At 43.6% G+C, this 22,328-nt stretch overlaps 1 protein-coding gene across 3 annotated transcripts in view; it reads right to left on the bottom strand.

The window, feature by feature from the left end:
- Positions 1-22,328, bottom strand: part of LOC140739888 (small conductance calcium-activated potassium channel protein 2-like) — a 117,006-nt gene that overhangs the window by 27,620 nt on the left and 67,058 nt on the right. For all 3 annotated transcript variants that reach the window (XM_073068525.1, XM_073068523.1, XM_073068526.1), the window contains one exon: positions 17,267-17,685. In XM_073068525.1, coding sequence (XP_072924626.1) covers positions 17,267-17,685 — 419 coding nt within the window. The remainder of the gene's footprint in view (positions 1-17,266; positions 17,686-22,328) is intronic.

Genomic DNA, 22,328 nt, shown 5'->3' on the forward strand with positions numbered 1-22,328 from the left:
TTCTCTTTAGATCTATATCTCTGGAAATAAAAGCTCGAGCTTCCTTTGCCTTGCTGTCTTGTGTTAGATGCTTTAATGATTAGTGCATTTGTACTCCGAGATTCCTTTGTTCCTTGCCTGCACTGTGAGCTGTTCGACCTTGGTTTCGTACCATGGCTATTCATCTTTGGTGTGATGAATGTCTTTTCAACCTTGGTCTCTTCGCTACGGGCTATTCAACCTTGGTGTGCTGCACGGTAGGATTTTACCTTCCACAAAATAAGTGACCCTCCAGTTCTTCCAGTCTGTATGTGCTACCTCACATCCTTCTGCAATGCGTTCCGTTTTGCCAATTATTTTCCCATTCTGCGAGTTCAATGTCGCCTGTAATTAGCGGCTACACTCCCTCGCATAGATTATCAACACAATCAGTAGAAACTTTTAAATTCTGCATTTGATTCCACTGATGTAACCTATGATCAGCAATGACTTTGTTCCAATTTCCTCTCCACCCTTTCATGAAGGCATTGTAGTCTTTTCGTAGTTATTTCCTACTCTCTGGCCCATCCACTCCATCTGGACACCAGGGGTCTGCCAGAAAGCCATCGGACACACGTGCACAGAAATATGCACACGCATACAAATGCCCCAACACACACAATCCCAACATACAGCTGCCCTCTAGAAGCATTCGTGTTCATGGCCCGGATTTATCGCTCTTCCTTATTGATACTGGGTGTCCTGTGTGGTGAAGGTGCAAGGTTTTGATATGGCTGAATGGTTTTCTCTGCCTCTTCAGAGACTGAGGTAGTCTGTACTGGAGTCACATACAGACATGGACTAGGTAAGAATGGTAGGTTTCCCTTCTGACAGACTGAACTAGTTAGGCTTTTCATTTCATATTGTTTCTACAGAGAATTAATATTTCTTTTCAGATCATTTTCTTTGAATATGAAGTCTCATATTGCCAGGGAAGGCTTTGATCTCAGATCCTGTAGATTATTAATCTGGTCCTCTTCCTAAATATTCTAGTCTCTTTCCTTCAGGATTCTACTTAGTCCCATCTCTCTGTCTGAGCCTTTAGACCCCAGTCAGTCTCTGCGACTCCTGTGAAGCACCTCACTAAGCCAAGGTTTCAGGGCAACTCCAAGCTATAGTATGCTTTCTGATCAGATATGCTTCGAGTTGCAAGACGGAGGGTTGTGCTACTGTAGGGATTTCACACACTGCACTAGGTTGAGGCAATGATATCAGAAAGACCAGAGACCTGTTCTAAAGTGCGTGGAACACCTTGACTGTGGCACCCTGACCTGGAGACCAGCAGCCAACTTGACAAGTTCACACTCCTGTCCAGAAGTTCATCATTCAATCTTTCATCCGTGAGCCTGCCCACAGTAAATTTGGTCGTCATGAGCACCATCGAGTAGGTCCTGCACATTGGTAGCATTTCCATGTAAGATACCTACTGCACAGTGAGGAACACAGAACATTATAGCAGGCCCTTTGGCCCACAATGCTGTGCCAACCTTTTAACGTCAAACTAACCCTTTCCTCTTACATTGCCCTCTGGTTTACTATCACTCAGGTGTTATCTAAGAGTTTCTTAAATGCCCCCAATTAATCTGTCTCTGCCACCACCCCTGGCAGTGTGTTCCACACACCCACCACTCTCCATGTAAAAACTTACCTCTAACATCCACTTAAACTTTCCTCCCATCACCTCAAAATTATGCCCCCCTCATATTACCCATTTCTGCCCTGGGAAAAAACATCCACTCAATCTATGCCTCTTATCATCTTATAAGATAGAGGAGTAAGGCCAGGGAGAAGAAAGGCCTGGGATCTAGGTGGGACGGGGCAGGGTTGGGAAGCACCTGGTTGGAAGGGGAATGATTGGAGGACTATCAGGTGATGAGGGTTACTGGGGGTTAGGATTGGTAAGCAGAATGGGTAGCGTGGTGAGATGTGAGGTTGTTGGCCCGGGCTGGATTGATCGTTACAATGTTGGTGGTTAGTTGTCCGAGGGGCAGGGGCGGGCGATCACATTAGAAGGCCAAAGGTGGACATCCAACTAGAAGCTTGGGTGTGTGGAGGAGAGAGAATTTCAGGGGCTGGAGCAACGGCCAAAGGAGAACTGGGTAGATGCTACCTCAAAGGCAATGGAACTGAATGGCCACCCAGCATCTGCCCCTACCAGTGATGTTGGTACTGGTGAAAGCAGGCTTCTGCACTGTGCTGGGATAGTGCAGGCCACGTGGGCAAACAAAAATTACAGAAGGGTCTTTATTGCAAAAGCAAAAGAGACAGCAGATGCTGGAATCTAGATCAAAAAGCTGGAAGAAGTCAAGCAGAGGTAAGAAGTTGTAAGGTCACGGTTGAAGACAGCAGCTTTCACCTCTTGCATCTACAGATGCTGCTACATCAAAGGAGACCTTCCAGCATTCTGCTTTTGAGCCTTGCAGAGCTTTGGTTGTGCTGTACATCTACAGGGTATCTAAATCGTTTCAGATGTACAGAGAAAGCAGAAAAAAAGGTGCAACTACTCACCATGGGTACTCTGACAGCACCAGTAAACCTTTCATTGCAACCAAGGAGCTGCCAGACAAGGTGCTGGAAGCAGGAACAGTTACAGCACCTAAGAGGCATTTTGGCAGGTATTGAATGAGCAGGGCATAGAGGGTATGGTACTGGTGGGCAGGGAAGTGGGATTAGTTTAGCTCGGCATGACGATCAGCATAGACACAATGGGCCAAAGAGCCTCTCTCTACGACTAAAGTCAAGGGCAGCAGACTCAGGAGGACACCACCACCTATAGGTACCCCTCCAGGTCATACATCTTCCTGACTTGGAAATACATTGCTGATCCTTAATTGTTGCAGGGTCTAAACGGTGGGAGTACAGAACCTCCCTGACAACACTGTGGAAGTGGTTTCACCAGAATGGCAGCACCTCATCAGCAATTTCTCCAGGACAATTGGGGACGGACACTTTCAGCAATGCCCACGTGAAGGTTGACCCTTCAGTGAGACTGGATGATGGGGAACAAAAAAAGAAAGTGGTCCACGATGATCTGATGGCCATCGATACTTCCATATTGAGCTGGAATCTACAGAGAGCAATTTAAGCTTCAACAAACGAGTGTACTGGCATGCGCAGATCTGACACTGCATAACACAGGTCTGTCACTGTTTTAACACTGGGATCACACTGGTGGGTGCAGGTCTGTCGCTGTACGTCAATGCTATACAGTACTGGTGGGTGCAAGTCTGTCACAATTCCAAATTGCGGTAAGGAACTGGTGGGAGCAGATCTGTCACTGTTTTACACTGGGAACAGGAATGGTGCTTACTGTACCTTAGTGGGTGGTTTCAGGTCTGTCACTGTCAACACTAGTAATAATACGAGTGGGCATGGGTCTGTCCCTGTTTAACACTGGGGTACAGTACAGCTAGTCACCGATTTGTCATACTTGTGTGTAGTACTAATGAAGAGAAGTCTGGTTGGTACAGAATTAGAAACGCCACTATGTGGTAGAACCACTTGGGGTTCACACAGTGAATACTAGTTTAACTGAAGTAATAAACAGCAGATTGCTGCTCCAGGTGACCTTTTATCAACTCCATTCCTTTTATTCCCTTGAAGTACTGGTTTGATAATCTGACTTCTTGCTATTTTTCTCTAAAAGGGGCTGACTGTTTTCCAGACAATTCAGATTTAGTCTTAGCAGGGTTTTTTTTTGACATGTTTGTTTGGCAGTTAGCCCCTTAAGCTCACAGCCTTGGTGAACATGGATAGCTAACAGAGTTCCTGTCGACTGACTGACCACCTTCAGGTAGACGTTGAGTGATTCAGCCACGTGCTTTTGCTAATTGCAAGTTCAGTGGTGGAGATCCCCTTCAGGAGAATCCAGCCCCTCCATGCTTCCCATCACCGTTAGCAACCAACAGCAAGGAAACTGCCTTGTTTTGATCCAAGAATGGGAAAGCCTACAAAAGCCCATTTCATCACAGAGAAAGCACATCTAGGAGGAGTCCTGCCATAAGAAAGCAGCATCCATCATCAAGGACATCCACCACCATCCAGGCCATGCTCTCTTCTTGCTGCTGCCATCAGGAAGGGAGTACCAGAGTCTTAGATCCCACACCACCAGGTTCAGGAATTGCTTTTACCCTTCAACCATTAGGCTCATGAACCATCTCTGCTAACTTCACTCACCTCAACACTAAACTGATTCCACAACCTATGGACTCACTTTCAAGGACTCCACAACCAATGTTCTCAGTATTATTGATCTATTTTTTATTTATTACTTTTTTTATTTGCATGGTTTGCCTACTTTTGCACATTGGTTGTTGGTCGGTCTTTGTGTGTAGCTTTCAATTGATTCTATTGCTCTCTGTTCTACGATGAATGCCTGCAAGGAAATGAATGTCAAGGTAGTATATGACAAAATATACATACTTTGATCATAAATTTAGTTTGAAATTTGTTATGTTCCCGAGACCTGATGAAGTCCCTCATCCTCCTTGAGCTGAATATCAGGTTTCACTATACATTACTCTATTAAAATGATTATCAGTGCCACCGGCAAAGATAGGGCTTATTGGTCATTCCTTGTTGCTTTAGAGAAGGAGGTGAATTGCTTTCCTGAACTACTGTTACCCATTTGACAAAGGTGTTCCTACAGTGTTGTGGCAGGGTTTTCCAGAATAGTTCCTCTGGCATGGGTTACTTCAATTACCACAGCTATGAACTGATTCTATGACCCATGAACTCACTTTCAAGGACTCCTTATAACTCATGTTCTCAGAAATATTTTTTCTATGTGCAGTTTGTCTTCTTTTGCATGTTGTTTGTCAGTCTTTGTCTGTTTATGTGCAGTTTTTGATAAATTCTGTTGTTTTTTCCCTGTAAATGTCTGCAAGAAAATGAATCTAAAGGTAGAACATGGTAACATACAGTATCCACATAGTGGCCACTTCATTAGGTGCAGCTGTACACCCGCTTGTTAATGCAAATATCTGATCAGCCAACCATGTGGCAGCAGTTCAATGTGTTAAAAAGCAGGCAGACATGGTCAAACCAAATATCAAAATGGGGTTGAAATGTCATCTAAGTGACTTTGAATGTGGAATGACTGTTGGTGTCAGATGGGGTAGTTTGAGTATCTCAGAAACTGCTAATCTCCTGGGATTTTCACACACAACAGTCTCAAGTAGTCTGATAAACAAAAAAATATCCAGTGAGCAGCAACTCTGTGGGCAAAAACACCTAGTTAATGAAAGAGGTCAGAGGAGAATGGCCAGACTGGTTCAAGCTGACAAGAAAGTGACAGTACCTCAAATAAACACAAGTTGTTACAGTGGCATGCAGAGGAGCATCTATAAATACACAACACGTCAGACCTTGAAGTGGATGGGCCAGCAGAAGACCACAAACGTACACTAAGTGGCCACTTTAGTAGGCACAGAATTTCCCTAATAAAATGCACACTGACTGCATATGCTTTTATTATAAATTTACTTAGAACTTTGAAGAGAGTCTGCCTTCCTTCCACATCACTGTTCTACTGGACCTGGTGGAGGTGTTCCTTTACACTTGATGCCATTTTCCTTCTAAGCAGTTAAAGTTTGAGTGGAGACTGTCGAAGATCATCATTTTAGGTCTCTAAACCAATAATAGAAAAATAGCCTTGATATTAGTAGTAAGAGTAAACAGTAGTATGGATGTGGTTTATAAATTACAATGGGAGATAGAAAGTGCACGCCAAAAGGGCAATATTACAATAGTCATGGGGGATTTCAATGTGCAGGTAGATTAGGAAAATCAGGTTGGTGCTGGATTCCAGGAGGGGGTATTTCTAGAGTGCCTATGAGATGGCTTTTTAGAGCAGCTCATGGTTGAGCCGACCAGGGCAGTGGTCCCCAACCACTGGGCCGCGGACCAGTAACGGGCCGCAAAACATGTGCTACCGGGCCGCGAGGAAACGATATGCACTGCAGCTGACTCATATCGCTTCATACCGCCAAATCATATCATCTCCTCGCGGCCCGGTAGCACGTGCTTTGCGGCCCACTGGGACCACTGCACTAGGGGATCAGCTATTCTGGATTGGGTGTTGTGCAATGATCTGGAATTGATTAGAGAGCTTAAGGTAAAAGAACCCTTAGGGGAGAGTGATCATAATATGACCAAATTCACTCTAAATTTTGAAAAGGAGAAGCTACAGTCAGATGTATCAATATTACAATGGAGTAAAGGGAATTACAGAGCCATGAGGGAGGAGTTGGCCAGAAATGATTGGAAATGAACACTGGCAGGGATAACGGCAGAGCAGTAATGTCTGGAATTTCTGGAAAGAATTTGGAAGGCACAGGATATTAAAATCCCAAAGAGGAAGAAGTATTCTAAAGCCAAAAACACAAACATGGGTAACAAGAGAAGTCAAAGCCAACACAAAAGCTGAAGAGAAGGCATATAATCGAGTGAATATTAATGGAAATTTAGAGGATTGGGAAGCTTTCAAATACGAACAGAAGTCAACTAACAAGTTATTAGGAAGGTAAAGATGGAATAAAAAAAGTAAGCTAGCCAATAATATTAAAGATACCAAAAGTTTCTTCAGATACAGAAAGTGTAAAAGAAAGGCAAGAGTGGATATTGGGCCTCTGGAAAATAATGCTTGAGAGGTAGTAATGGGAGACAAGGAATGATGGATGAATGAAATAGCAGAAAAACTGAATAAGTATTTTACATCAGTCTTCACGGTGGAAGACACTAGCAGTATGGTAGAAGTTCCAGGTGTCAGGGGTCATGAAGTGTGTGAAGTTACCATTACTAGGGAGAAGGTTCTTGGGAAACTGAAAGGTTTGAAGGTAGATAAATCACCTGGACCCGAGTGTACACGCTGGGGTTCTGAAAAAGGTGGCTGAAGAGATCATTAGTAATGATCTCTCAAGAACCACTAGATTCTGGAATGGTTCTGGAAGACTGGAAAATTGCAAATGTCACTCCACTCTTCAAGAAGGGAGAGAGGCAGAAGAAAGGAAACTATAGGCCAGTTAGTCTGGCCTCAGTGATTGGGAAGATGCTGGAGTTGATTGTTAAGGATGTGGTTTCAGTGTACTTGGAGACATATGATAAAATAGGCCGTAGTCAACATAGGTACCTCAAGGGAAAATCTTGCCTGACAAATCTGGTGGAATTCTTTGAAAAAATAACAAACAGGATAGACAAAGGAGAATCAGTTAATGTGTTATATTTGCATTTTCAGAAGGCCTTTGGCAGGTGCAAGGTGATACATATGAGGCTGCTTAACAAGTTATGAGCCCATGGTATTGCAGGGAAGATTCTAGCATGGATAAAACAGTGGCTGATTGGCAGGAGGCATAGAGCAGGAATAAAAGGAAGCCTTTTCTGGTTGGATGCCGGTGACTAATGGTAGACCACAGGGGTCTGTGTTGGGTCTGATTCTTTTTACATTATATATTAATGACTTGGATGATGGAATTGATGGCTTTGTTGCAAAGTTTGCAGGCAATATGAAGACAAGTGGAGGGGCAGGTAACTTTGAGGAAGCAGAGAGGCTACAGAAGGGCTTAGACATGGTCAAAGATGTGGCAGATGGAATACAGTGTCGGAAAATGTATGTCATAGAGTTAGGTAGAAGAAATGGAAGGGTTGACTATTTTCTAAATGGAGAGAAAATACAAAAAGCTGAGGTGCAAGGGGACTTGGGAGTCCTTGTGCAGGATCCCCTAAAGGTTAATTTGCAGGTTGAGTCTGTGGTGAGGAAGGCAAATGTGATGTTAGCATTCATTTCAAGAGGACTAGAATATACAAGCAAGGATGTAAAGTTGAGACTTTATAAAGCACTGGTGAAATCTCATTTGAGTATTGTGAGCAGTTTTGGACCCCTTATCTTAGAAAGGATGTGCTGAAACTGGAGAGGGTTCAAAGGAGGTTCACAAAAATTATTTCAGGATTGAATGGCTTATCATATGAAGAGTGTTTGATGGCTCTGGGCCTGTATTCACTGGAATTCAGAAGAATGAGGGGTGACCTAATTGAAAGCTGTCAAATGGTGAAAGGCCTTGATAGAGTTGATGTGGAGAAGCTGATTCCCATGTGGGAGGGCCTAAGACCAGAGGGCCTCAGAATAGAGCGGCGTCCTTTTTAGAATGAATATGAGGAGGAATTTCTTTAGCCAGAGAGTGGTGAATCTGTGGAATTCGTTACCACAGGCAGCTGTGGAGGCCAAGTCTTTATGTATATTTAAGGCAGAGGTTGATAGATTCTTGATTAATCAGTGCATGAAGGGATGTGTGGGGGGGGGGGGGGGGAAGCGGGGAAGCCAGGAGATTGGGGCTGAGAGGAAAAATGGATCAGCCATGATGAAATGGTGGAGCAGACTCGATGGGCCAAATGGCCTAATTCTGCTCCTGTATCTTATGATCTTATATTTTTACATGAACAATTGAAATATCTAGATGGGGAGCTAATTGGAAAAGAGAGATTTTTTTGTTTTGTCACACGCTCATTAGTTTAGAAGACACAGGGTTTCTCCTGTATTTCCTAGTCTTCACTCCTCAGTTTATGTCCTGGCCTTCCTAACTATGAAAAGTCTCTAACCAAATGGGACTTATGGTGAAAGAGAAAGAAAATGGTGCCTTTCATCAAATGTTATACTACTGGCAGACAGAGGAAACAGGGCAATGGCCAGGCAGAGCGAAGCAACTTTTAAATTATTTTATAACCGCTCACCCTCCTCAGAAAAATTCAGCCCAACATTATTTTCATTATTAAATAGCCCTTTCATTGAAACTGACACCCAAACCAGCAGAGAACCAAAAATGCATAAATTATATTAAAGAGGGAGGGAGCAAAAGAGGTGGTCATTCTGCCCATCATTTCTGTGCTGGCTCTTTCAAAGAGTTTCTCATGTAGTCCCTCTACACTCTCTTTCCTCCCTTTGGAGTATTATCCAATTCCTTCTGAAAGCTCCTGTTGAATCTGCTTCCACTGTCCTTTCCAAATCATATGCTATCACTTAATTGCTTTTCTCTATTCCTTTCTGTTTCTGTTTGTTGCAGATTAAATCTGTGTTGACTGCTAACTGAACCATCTCTCACTGGAAATAATTTCACCATTACTCTTTCTAAACATCTCCTCATTTTGAATATTTTGCTGCACAAATTGATAGGGTTGTTAAGAAGGTGTATGGTGTGTTTGTCTTCACTAGTTGGGGGGACTGAATTCAAGAGCCACTAGGTAATGTTGCAGCTCTATACAATCCAGGTTGGAAAGGTTGTATAGAGTATTGTGTTCAGTTCTGGTCGCCTCATCTTAGGAAGAATGTGGAAGCTTTAGAGAGGGTGCAGAGGAGATTTTCCAGGATGCTGCCTAGATTAGAGAGCATGTCTGATGAGGAAAGGTTAAGCAAGGTAGGGCTTTTCTCTAGGGAGTGAAGGAGGATGAGAGGTGACTTGATAGAGGTATACAAAATGATAAGAGGTATAGGTTGAGTGGACAGCCACAGACTTTCCTAGGGCAGAAATGGCTAATATGGGGGAGGGCATAATTTCAAGGTGATTGAAGGGAAGCATAGGTGGTAGGGATTTTTTCTTCTTAGGGAGTGGTGGGTGTATGGAATGCCACACCAGCAATGGTGGTGGAGGCAGATACATTATCGTCATTCAACACAACCTTAGATGGGCACATGGACAACAGAAAAATGGAGGGGAAGGAAAAGATTTGAGCTGGCTATAAGGTCAACACGGCATCATGGGCCAAAGGGGCTGCATTGTGCTGTGATGTTCCATGTTCTATGTTTTGAGTAAGTCTCTCCCCAAGGAAAACAACTTAAGCTCTTTCAGCCTCTTGGTGTATCTGAATTTCTTTGTCCACGGATCCATTCTGATGAATCTCTGTAGCCCCTCCAAAGCCATGACATCCTTCCCACAAATGGACACAGTTCGCTTACTTTCCTAGAGATTCCCTCTCTGGATTTTGTTCCGTTCCCTTCCAAAGCTCTATTGTTATTCTTCTCTTCAGGAATTTCCAACTTTAACCCCATCGTTCTTCCACTGTTCCCTCTCAAGCCTCATAAATTCAGTCTACCTTAGTCAGAACTCATTGTTTTAAAACTACTAATCAGATATCTGTCTCTGGCAAAGAAAGAAAACAACGTAAATCAGTAGAAAATAATCATTTGAAACCCCAATACCACTTTCTGCACACCTTCATTCTCCATCACTGCTGTTCTGTCATCTAGTTGTACTAGGCTCTTCTTATCCAGGTCTCCCCACATCAGTACTCTGTCATCCAGACTATCCTATGTGGTCCTGCATCCATCCCATTTCTCATCCACATGAACATCGGTTGAAAACTTGAACCCATTGTCATGCGTCCTCTGTTGGCACCCATCTGCTCCTCACCATGACCTATCTCGACCTCAAACTCTCTTTTCAGAGTTTGTTCTGAACCATCGGCAATTTTGAAAGAATGTCCTGCTAATTGAAAGATGAAGCAGTTCCCTGACACAACTCCTGAGCAACTCTTAGAAAACAAATACTCTCCACTACCCTCTGCCTTTTGCTCCTCAGCTTTCAATCTGAGGGGCATAAATATTGCTAACATCTGCAACGCTTTATCCAATGTCTTTTTAAAAATTCATATTAAAATCCACTGCACTAAACCATCTTTGCTGTTAATTTATTAATCAAACATGCTTTGCCTTTTAAAATCCTGTTGGATTAGAGTGTAAAATTGTTAATTTTCCTGTTAGTAAACTTTGCTCGCTTATATTTTTATACAGTAACTTATATGTGTGTAAGGTTCGGTGAATCAGTATAGCTGATTCTATATTTTTCTAGGAGTTTCTCAGTAGCCTGCGTCGTGCCACTGAAGCTGACAATTTCATAGGATATTTCTTATCACTGGAATGTGCCTTCTCTCTCTAGTCTAAGCTACATGCAGTTGCCACTTCCTGTACCTAATAAACCACTGAGTGTTTGTTCGTGGTCTTCTGCTGCTGTAGCCCACCCAATTCAAGGTTCATTGTGTTGTGCATTCAGAGATGCTCTTCTGCACACCACTGTTACAATGTATGGTTATTTGAGTTACTGTCACCTCCCTGTCAGTTTGAACCACTCTGGCCGTTCTCCTCTGACTTCTCTCATCAACAAGGCATTTTCGCCCACAGAACTGCCACTCACTGGATTAAAAAAATTTTTTTTGCACTATTCTCCGTAATCTCTAGAGACTGTTGTGAGTGAAAATCCCAGGAGATCAGCAGTTTCTGACAACTCAAACCACCCTGTCTGGCACCAACAATCATTTCATGGTCAAAGTCACTTAGATCACATTTCTTCCCCCATTCTGATGTTTGGTCTGAACAACAACTGAACCCCTTGACCATGTCTGCATGTTTTTATGCATTGAGTTGCTGCCTCAAGATTGGCTAATTAGATATTTGCATTAACGAGCAGATGCACAGGCATACCTAATAAAATGGCCACTGAACTAGTTTTTAGTATAAGATCACCACGACTTCTGCCTTTTCCTTTCCTTTGATCTTCTCCTTCACGCTCTCTCCCCCACAGCACAGTTGATTACTGTTATTTTTATTGTTATGAACACCTAATAAACAGCCATAACCATCAAGTTTCACACCTTATTCTTGACATTCTGAAGAATTGAATTGACTTTATTACTTACATCCTTCACATACATGAGTAAAAATCTTTATGTTATGTCTCCAAGTGTGCAATGTGCAATGTATAGTCATTTGTAATAAATAGTATGTACAACAGGACAGTTAATATAACATAGAAATACAATTGTGTCAGCGTGAATTAATCAGTCGGATGGCCTGGTGGAAGAAGCTGTCCCGGAGCCTGTTGGTCCTGGCTTTTATGCTGCGGTACCGTTTCCCAGATGGTAGCAGCTGGAACAGTTTGTGGTTGGGGTGATTCGGGTCCCCAATGATCCTTCGGACCCTTTTTACACACCTGCCTCTGTAAATGTCCTGAATAGTGGGAAGTTCACATCTACAGATGCACTGGGCTGTCGGCACCACACTCTGCAGAGACCTGCGATTGAGGGAAGTACAGTTCCCATACCAGGCTATGCAGCCAGTCAGGATGCTCTCAATTGTGCCCCTGTAGAAAGTTCTTAGGATTTGGGGGCCCATACCAAACTTTCTCAACTATCTGAGATGAACCTCTGGATGACAATATCACCAGATCCAGCAACCCATGCCAACTTCTATCCATTAACAGATATTTTCTATGGCCCTGGTTGACAGTGCCCATTAGATTTCCCTGGCTTGTGTTAGGTTATGCTAGTTTGTGGTTGTAGGTTTGCTTCCTTGCCCATCAGCTGTAATCCTCCAGTCCTCAGGCCATTGCCACATCCAAAGCAGATTGTTCTCAGAGTCTTTGCAATTTCCACCTTTACTGTCCTATGATCATCATCTATTTCATTCTCCATCAGAACAGAAACCATCTGTTGTTAGCTCCCCATAGAAGTCCATATACAAGAGTGGCTCCTGATAGGAAATGGCTCACTCTTCGGTAAACAGCAATTTCTCTCTGTGTTGTGTTTGACAAAATGTTTAGTGCTGAAGTAGGAGGTGGGAAATGGTGGCTTGGGGTTGGAGGTATCCAACACTGAGGAGGTGGTACCGACAGAAGAGGATTATGGATGAGAAAGTTATAAAGGGACAGGGAGACAGAGTATGAATGGTCAGAGTGCGGCAGAGGAACAGAATGGGCAAAGAAGTGCAATGGAGAGAGAGAGGCTAAATAAATACAATAGTACCTCAGTGAGTGTGTGTGAGAGAGAGAGAGACTGAGGAAAATGTGTCAAAGAGGGGAGGAGATTGAAAAAGTTTGGAAGAGGGAGACTGAGGAAGAATAGCCAAGTTTAAAGGACGTTGGGGGAGAAGACACGTAAAGGAGCAAGAGACTGAATCGAAGTGAACAAAGACACGCACACATACATGTGGGACCATTCTACCTGGGATTTCTGGGTCATCGCTACAAAGAGCTCTAACGTTATTCCCACAATTTACTTACTGTTTACTATCACATATAATCATTTCACAGAATCCTGAGGCCACTGTGACTGGGGACAGTTTGGCCCACCAGCTCTGTGATGATATCTCACTCCCTGTTTCTTGCCCTGTATCTAAAAATGATCTTCCCTCTGTTATTTTCTCAATTTGTTCACACAGTGTCTTTTGAAAGTTCCTGTTGGATCATCTTCCACTGCCCTTTCAGTTCACAGCGGTTTAGCACTGCTTTCCTTTTGTTGCCACTGGTTGTTTCCAATGACCTTAAGCTTCCATTCACTGTTCAGTGACCCACTTGCCAGTTAACACTCCGCTTATGCTCTGCATGTAAAGGAGCAACACCGGCTTCTCCAGTCTCTCTTTGTCCTTCCTCCTTGGGATCATTCCACTAAATCTCCTTCCATTCTCTTCAATTCCTACGGTCTTAAGTCTAGACTCCAGCTGAGATGTAATCAGACTTTGGTAATCATTTAGAAAGACCTCTTTGCTCTTGTGCAGCTATTCAAAAGGACAAGGATCCCATTTATCATATTAAACAACATTTCTTATTTCTTTATTCTATTTCTAACTAATCAGTACATTTTGCAATAATGTCCTCTGCCTGGGCTTAGTTCATGAAACATAAGGACAGAGGTCCTATTAGCACCCACTTGCAAATGCATTAATTCCTTTGGTCGGTGAAACGACTGCTAGCTCCTGCTTTCTGCCTTTTTCCTCTCTCATAATCTACAGACTGCCATTGTCCGATTATCTTAAACTAGCAAGTGCACTGCTTCATCAAACATCTTTCAAATGTCCACTTTTGCAACATTAACTGCATTAACCCAGAAACACTTCCGATTACTCTGCGATCCCTCAAAGTTGTATCGGATTTATGTCTGGGTCCGACCAAATGCCGAATACTATCCTTTGCCTCTCTCTGGCGAGACGCTTGATCCTCCTTAGATGGAGAGATGTTGCCCCGCCCACTCATGCGCAATGGCTTAACAACATTATGGCCTGCTTGGACCTTGAAAAAATTCATTATTCAGTTCTTAATTCGGATCTAAAGTTCCATAAGGTCTGGGGACCTTTTATCGAGTACTTTCATAACCTTCCTCTTGACTAGGGTTTTTTTTCTTTTTTTTTCTCTTCTTTTCGGTCCCTTGCTTTCAGCTCCCTTTTTTTTTCTGGTAGTAGGCATTATTATCCTCTGTTACTAAGTGTATTCACAGTCTGGGAGTTTGACTGTCCGGACTTATACTCTTTATATTGTGTGGTGGTTGGTCTGGAGTTGTTGTTGTTTTTTTCTTGTGTTGTGGGGCTTGGGGAGGACACTAAGCTCACTTGTCTTTAATTTAGGTGCTTTTTTGTTAAATTCTCTTCCTTTGTAGCATATTGTTATTGTATGCTTAATCTTGCACTGTATTAATGCTCCTCATTGGGATTTGGGGTTTTTAATTTTGTAAAATGTTTTGAAAAACTAATTAAAAAATTTTTTTTTTTAAAGTTGTATCGCAAGTTGAGAGGGTGGTTAAGAAGGGGTGAGGTGAGGTTGCCCTTCACTAGTCAGGGGATTGAGTTCAAGAGCCACAAAGTAATGTCACAGCTCTGTAAGAATCCGGTTAGACCCCACTTGGAGCATAGTGGTCAGTTCTGGTTGTACAGGGATATAGATAGGTTAAGTGAATGGGCCAAGGTCTGGCAGATGGAATACAACAATGGTAAATGTGAGATCATCCACTTTGGAAGGAGTAATAGAAGAGCAGATTATTATTTAAATGGTGAAAGATCGCAGCATGCTGTTGTGCAGAGGGACTTGGGAGTGCTTGTGCATGAATCGCAAAAAGTTGGCTTGCGGGAACAACAGGTTATTAAGAAGGCAAACGGAACATTGGCCTTCATCGCTAGAGGGATTGAATTCAAGAGCAGGGAGGTCATGCTGCAACTATACAGGGTACTGGTGAGGCCGCACCTGGAGTACTGTGTGCAGTTCTGGTCTCCATACTTGAAGAAGGATATACTGGCTTTGGAGGTGGTGCGGAGGAGGTTCACCAGGTTGATTCCAGAGATGAAGGGGTTAACGTATGAGGAGGGATTGAGTCACCTGGGACTCTACTCTCTGGAGTTCAGAAGAATGAGAGGGGATCTTATAGAAACATACAAAATTTTGAAAGGGATAGATAAGATAGAAGTAGAAAAGTTGTTTCCATTGGTAGGTGAGACTAGAACTAGGGGACATTGCTTTAAGATTCAGGGGAGAAGATTTAGGACGGAAATGAGGAGAAACTTTTTTCCCCAGAGAGTGGTGAATCTGAGAAATTCTCGGCCCAGGGAAGCAGTTGAGGCTTCTTTACTAAGTATATTTAAGATACAGTTAGATAGGTTATGACATAGTAAGGGAGTTAAGGGTTATGGGGAAAGGCAGGTAGATGGAACTGAGTTTACACATAGATCAGCCAGGATCTTATTGAAGATGAGCCGGATGGCCTACTCCTGCTCCTATTTCTTATGTATCAGCATAGAAAGGATTTGGAATCTTTAGAGAGGGTGCTGAGGTGATTTACCAGGATGCTACCTGGATTACAGAGCATATCTAATGAGGATAAATTGAGCCAGCTACGACTTTTCTCTTTGGAGTGAAGGAGGATGCGAAGTGACTTGATGGTGAGGTACAAAATGATAGGAGGCATACGAGGGCTGATTGATAAGTTAGTGGCCTAAGGTAGAAGGAGTCAATTTTAGAAAACCTAGCACATTTATTTTTCAACATAGTCCCCTCCTACATTTACACACTTAGTCCAGCGGTCGTGGAGCATACGGATCTTGGACCTCCAGAAAGTGTCCACAGATGGGTGATTGATAAGTTCGTGGCCTAAAGTAGAAGGAGATGAGTTATTCAGCTCTTGTTACATGCACATGCAGTTCAACTCTGAGTGATTATGCAGAGATGTTATTATGAAGTTAATAACATCTCCTTCTACCTTAGGCCACAAACTTATCAATCACCTCTGATGAGTTATTAACTTCAAACTTTCTGCATAATCACTCAGAGTTGACTTGCATGTGCATGTAACGAGAGCTGAATAACTCATCTCCTTCTACCTTAGGCCACGAACTTATCAATCACCCCTGCTGTGGACACTTTCTGGAGGTCCAAGATCCGTATGCTCCACGACCGCTAGACTATGTTGAAAAATAAATGTGCTAGGTTTTCTAAAATTGACTCCTTCTACCTTAGGCCATGAACTTATAAATCACCCCTCATAGATAGAGTGGACATCCAGAGTCTTTTTTTCCCAGGACAGAAATGGCTAATACAAGAGGATGTAATTTTAGGTGTTTGGAGGAAGATATAGAGGGGATGTCAGAGGTAGGCTTTTTTCACACAGAGAAAAGGAGGTACTTGGAACGTGCTGCCAGGGGTGCTAGTAGGGGCAGCTACATTAAGGATATTTTTAAAATTCTTAGATATATACATGGGTGAGAAAAACAGAGTGCTACGTGAGAGGGAAGGGTTAGACTGATCTTAGGGTACACTAAAAGGGTCAGCACAACATCGTGGGCTGAAAGGCCTGTACTGTTCTGTGTTCTATGAGTTATGTTCTTCAATAACTTGCAGGTGCCTTACTTTGTATGTACTCCCAGCTGTCCTTTCCCAGGGAGAGTTTGATGGCTTGGTGTAGATAGTCTATTCTCTGCGTCTAACTTGTGCCATACCTGATCTGGGAGTGTTTGACAGGAGACTGTTGAAAGAGTTTTTACTCTGTCGCTAAACCATGGTGTCCCTGCCCTTGATGGATTAATATAAAGGGAATGTCACTCTTTATCTACCCTCTGCTGCCCCTGACCCTGGAGTGTCTGACAAGACAGGACAGAGATGTAATCTGTGTTTAACCTCAGTGCTCTTACAAGTCGTCTGTTGTCAGGATAGTGTTACTTTTGACATGTCTACCACACCTCAATGACATCAGATGTGATAAATAAACTCTAGCAGAGATCTCACACAGGCTGCATAATAGCACTCAGAGGGAGTGCGTTGAAGAGCTCCTCTTTCAATCAACGGTCTCTAAATTTGCCCCCCACCCCCACCCCCCGGGATTCTAGAATTTATCACAACACCTTTCCGCATGAAAGAAAAGAGGTTTAACCTGGATTGCGCATTTGGAGTGCGTTACATCACGCACTGCCAATTCCAGCTTTCAGCGATCAGTCCACAGGTTGAGGTCTTACCTTTCGCACACGCGTACAGTCCAGGCAGCAATAATCCAGGAGGAGATACTAAAGACCAGGAGCACAGTCCCTGGGCATATCGTCATCAGAGTCTTCATGACAAAGCGCGTGTTGAAGTTTATCTTGTTGAGTGCTCCAATACTTCTGGATGAGGCATCAGTAAATAGTTTACTGTGAAGCAACATCACTCTGGCGATGAGATAAAGTCTTAGAAACATGGGGATAGAAAGGATAATGTCCACGTCTGCGTTGGCCATCGACGTTGTGTAGCTGAAGGCTAGGCGTGCGGTCCATGTGAAGATGTACTGCCCAGGGATCGGGTGAATCGCACACACCAACAACTCCAAGCAGATGAAGAATATTCTTTCATACGTCATGGCTATTCTCCAGTCGTCGGCTCCATTGTCCACCATGAAGAGCTGAGAACGAAGAATCAGAAAGTGGGATTAAGCATGAGCGATTCATCTGAATGGCAACATAATGTTCAGTCCCTCAATTGTCTTCTGCAATTAAATTAGAGTACAGCTAATCTGTACTTTAACAGAGTTTCTCTGCTTTGGCCCGTGTACTCCATAAGATTCTTAAGCATTTTCAAATGATCTCCTACTCAGTGCTGCCAAAACTTGAGGAATTGAGTTATAGAGAAGATAAATAGGCTAGGACTTTTTCCCTTGAAGCAGAGGACACTGAGGGATGACCTTACAGAGATGCATAAAGTCATGAGAAGCATGAACTGAACTCTGTCTTTTTCCTTGGAGTGGGGAATCTAGAACTAAAGGACGTAGACTTCAGGTGAGAGGGAAAGATTTAATAGGAACTTCAGGGGAATGGTTTTTACACAGAGGGTAATGAGCTGCCAGAGGAAGCCGTTTGGGCAGAATCAATAACAACATTTAAACAACATGGATAAAAAACTTTTGAAGGTGATGGGCCAATTGCAAGGAAATGGGACCAGCTTGGATGGACACCTTGGTTGGCAAGGACCATTTGGACCAAAGGACTGCTTCCGTGCTGTGTGAGGGCGTAACTCAACCTTCTCCTCTGGTCTTGGCATCTTTTTGGAACAAGGGTTCCAGTGATTTCTGTGTGAAGAAACAGTTCCTGCTACCACCCCTCAAAAGGCCACTCTAAATATTACAGTATGGTATATTCCCTAGTACCAGGCTGGGGTCACTACAAGGATGCCATCCTACCAGCTCAACCAACTCTTTTTATTATCTTAGTCTGCAAACTGGAAAAAGTCGTGATCCAGTGATGGGCAGCAGTGATTAAATGACAAAAATAATCAATTGAGATCCTTTCCCATTTCCTGACTCTGTGCCTGTTTAACCATTAGATCTCCAGTCACGTTCTGATGAATGGCCATTGTTGAACGGCTAACTTTGCCCACGCTCCGTGGAAGCTGTTTGATCCCCTAAGTAATGTCAGTGCTTCCTGTTTCCATTTTCCTTTTTGTTTTCCCTTCCAACTGTTGTACTAGTGGGACCCAGATAAGATAAAAAGCTGCCCAGTACTTTAGAGGGAAGATGGATAGAATCCACAAAATTAAATTTACTGTTGTTTCTTCTGCTAAGCTCTCAATACAGGAGAGTATGTGCTTTGAATATTGTTGCTGAAATTTGGTGATATTGACGTCAGACGAATTGAATTTTGGAAGCAAAGTACAACACGCAGATGCTACTATAATCATATGGTTAATGGAAGCAGCGGAGGATGAATTCCTTCACCCAGGAAGCTAATTTCAATAATGTTTACAGTAACATCATTATTCTGTTGCTAGTATATTAACCAGAGAAGCCTGGACTGATGTACCTAGAAAGCAGATTGCATAGCCCAACTTTATTCAGTGCTAAGTGATTGAAAATTGTTTGTACCCACAGTGGATAACCCGCAGTTGCAATGAATGAGAAATCTGACTGGCTACTTCCCAGCATTACCCTTGCAAACAAAAAATTGTGTCAGGACATATGTGATGATATAATTTCCCAGACATCACAGGAAACTTGGGCTCTATTGATCTGGGGTGCATTTTGTCAGACAGTCCTGAACACCGTGCCTGAGGGCACAGGGTCCGGCTGGGCATAATGCTGCTTAGTAACCCAGCTTCATTATTGTGACCATCCAACTACTTTGACTATGAGAAATCCCCATTGCACTCCACCTCCAGCCTCTCCAACCCACTTCCCCATTGAGCTGGGGTTCTGTTTCTCCCTTCCTGCTCATAACCACCCCATCAAGCACACCACACCAGTCCGCCACTCACAAACACGACGTCAGTCCTTCCACACAGCCTCCCACTCACCCACCCCACACCCCTAACTACCCGCCCACAAATTCCAAGCTCCAACGCTCCCCACTCCTTCTGAATATGGGGCCCATCAGACCAGCTTCACGTGAACTCCCAAGCCCAACCTTGGGACAGAAGGACAGATCACTACCTTGCTGTGTCTGGTATCCTGTACCCGTCCTGTTGTGATGGTCAAACACCACATCCCACCATGGCAACCAAAGAATTTAGATTGATCATTAAGTAAATTCCACAATATGGAAATAAGTGTCTCTGGTAACCCTACTGGACCTACTGGACTACAATAAAATGTCCATTGCCTTCAGAGGAGGAGATCTACTCTCCTTACTCGGGCTGGCCTTTTTGTGGTTCCACATCCATAAATGATTGACCTTCGAAATGGCTCAGCAACTTACTCATTTTAATTCTGCTGGCCTTAGCTGGGTTTTCTGTAGCCCATGAACGAATATTAAAACAAATGTGAAAAACTCAGAAAAAGCTTGTCTATTGGCAGGACAATATGTATGCATCTGACTTTCAGTGGCAAGCTAATAAATCAATTCACTTTAACTGCTATTGTCAGTAATCCCTGACCCGAGTTTCAAACTCAGAAGCATTGTTCTCCATCGCTGGCAATGTTTTCAATTATTTAGTGCAGCCCGGTCCCTGAATGGTAGAGAGTCTTGACTCTAACATTCTCTGACACGTTCTTACAATACTGATAGTTTAATTGTTGCCTCTAGAATATCTCGGACTATCACATTTCCCCCACGACGCGCACCCCCTCCCCCCCCCCGCATCCCAAACACACCCGCCTACACAATGCAGCATCCGTCCCACACCCGGGGGCCGGCCCTGCAGATAATGTGATGTCAGTCCAGAGAGAGATTTAACTGCAGTGCCTCAGCAGCACATCTGATTCGTGCACTGAAGCCAGCAGGGAAAGATCTTCTTCCAATGTTGTCAATCAAAGTTGAAAACCTCGTTTTAAGAGCAGTAAGGTGATGGGAATCACGAAGAACTGATCTTCTGGGGATGGAGGGAGTTAGCAAGCTAGGTTAGGGCTCCCAGTCCCACCAGACTATCCTGGAATGTCTGTAATTTCTTTCTAACAGCCAGCAGAGGAATGAAAGCATTTAAAATAAAATCGTACACAAAAAGCTAAAGGAACTCAGCAGATCAGAGAGCAGCTATGGAAAGAAATAAAGAGTCAACATTTCAGGCCAGGACTTTTCATCAGGACATACATCAGGTCCTGATGTAAGGCCTCGTCCCAAAACATCGGCTCTTTGTTCCTTTCCATAGATTCTGCCTGACCCGCTGAGTTCCTCCAATGTTTTGTGTAGGTTACTCTGCTTTCCCAGCATCTGCTGAATTTCTTGTGTTTTAAAAATATCTTCCATTTTTTCAAAACATCATTGTTGAAATTAATCAAAATATGGCAAATTGATGATCACATTTACTTATTTGAGTATCCAAGACGTCATCCCATTGTTACGGCGGCTAAAGGAAAGCAGAGCCTGAGAAGATGGATGTGTTTGATGACCAATGGAGCTGGGAGTCCAGAAGGTCATGTGATGAGGTCTTCGTCGGTCAGGGTCGACCATGCATATTGCATCCTAGCTGGCTAGATACGCAGGCCAGGGCAGTACAATATGGAGAGCAAGCTGTTGCCCAAGTAGCAAGCGCCTCCCCTCCACACATCTGACGAACCCTACGCACCGATACAGTTTGGCATCAGCAGCGTTGCAGGAGTTGCCAGTCAGCATTAAACTCAATGTAAAACTGCTTTAGGGACCCCAGTTCCAGATTTTTCCCTCGGGGTTTACCCCCGGAGCCTTCCCCATGAGTGGGTCGTCGTCGTGGCTAACCCTCGAGGTCGAGGATGATGGTCTTCGTTCCGTTTCCACAGAGCGAAGACACCTGTGCGTGTATTTGTTTAACGTGTACTTGATGTTGCACTCCAAGAAGCACACGATACTTCACAGATCAACCAACTGATTCCAATGGCATGGAAACCATGACGACTGGAGCTGATGGATTTGTTGCAGCCTTCATCCCCCTTCGCAGCCGTTGAGTTTGAAGTAACTTCGTCCGCCTGTTCCACCGTTGAGGTCTTGGTTGGATTGTTCTTTGTCAGGGACCTCACTCTCGACCTTACCGCCATGGGTGACCCTACCAGGAGCATAGCTCCAGACGGCATCACTCTCGGGATCTCAGGACCACACAAGCTTCTCCACCATGACAAGGTGACAATCCACGGAGAAGTAGATTGGGTATAACCACAAGGCAGCAGAGGCTTCCTTATCCTAGATGAGCTACCAACCATAGCTGATGAGCCCCATCTGCCCAAGATTGACTGGTTTTAAGGGATCAGTAGCCTGCCTTTACCCTTTCTCCTGTCATTAAAAATGGTTCTGCCAGGCTTGTCAGCTAAGCCAGATGTGAAGGCCAGGAGCTTGATTTGGTTGTAAGAGGCTACTTGAGACGGATGTCATTGGGAGCAATTAATAGGTACTGGGAGCTTGTCCCCATTACTACCCCATCTATAACAACCTTAGGTCATGTGATAAAGCCACCGGGAATATACATTAAAACAGAGGTGTCATCCTTAGTCTCTTGCCCAGAATGAGATATGGGAAGAAATATGGGAACAGACGAATGGGAAGAGAATGAATGGATTGCAAGAACAAGAGAACATCTCCAGATGCTGAAAATCCAAGCAAAACACACAAAATGCTGGAGGAACTCAGCAGGGGCAGCATCTAGGAAAAG

The sequence above is a fragment of the Hemitrygon akajei genome, chromosome 16 (assembly GCF_048418815.1).
Source record: "Hemitrygon akajei chromosome 16, sHemAka1.3, whole genome shotgun sequence".
In the NCBI taxonomy this organism is placed as follows: domain Eukaryota; kingdom Metazoa; phylum Chordata; class Chondrichthyes; order Myliobatiformes; family Dasyatidae; genus Hemitrygon; species Hemitrygon akajei.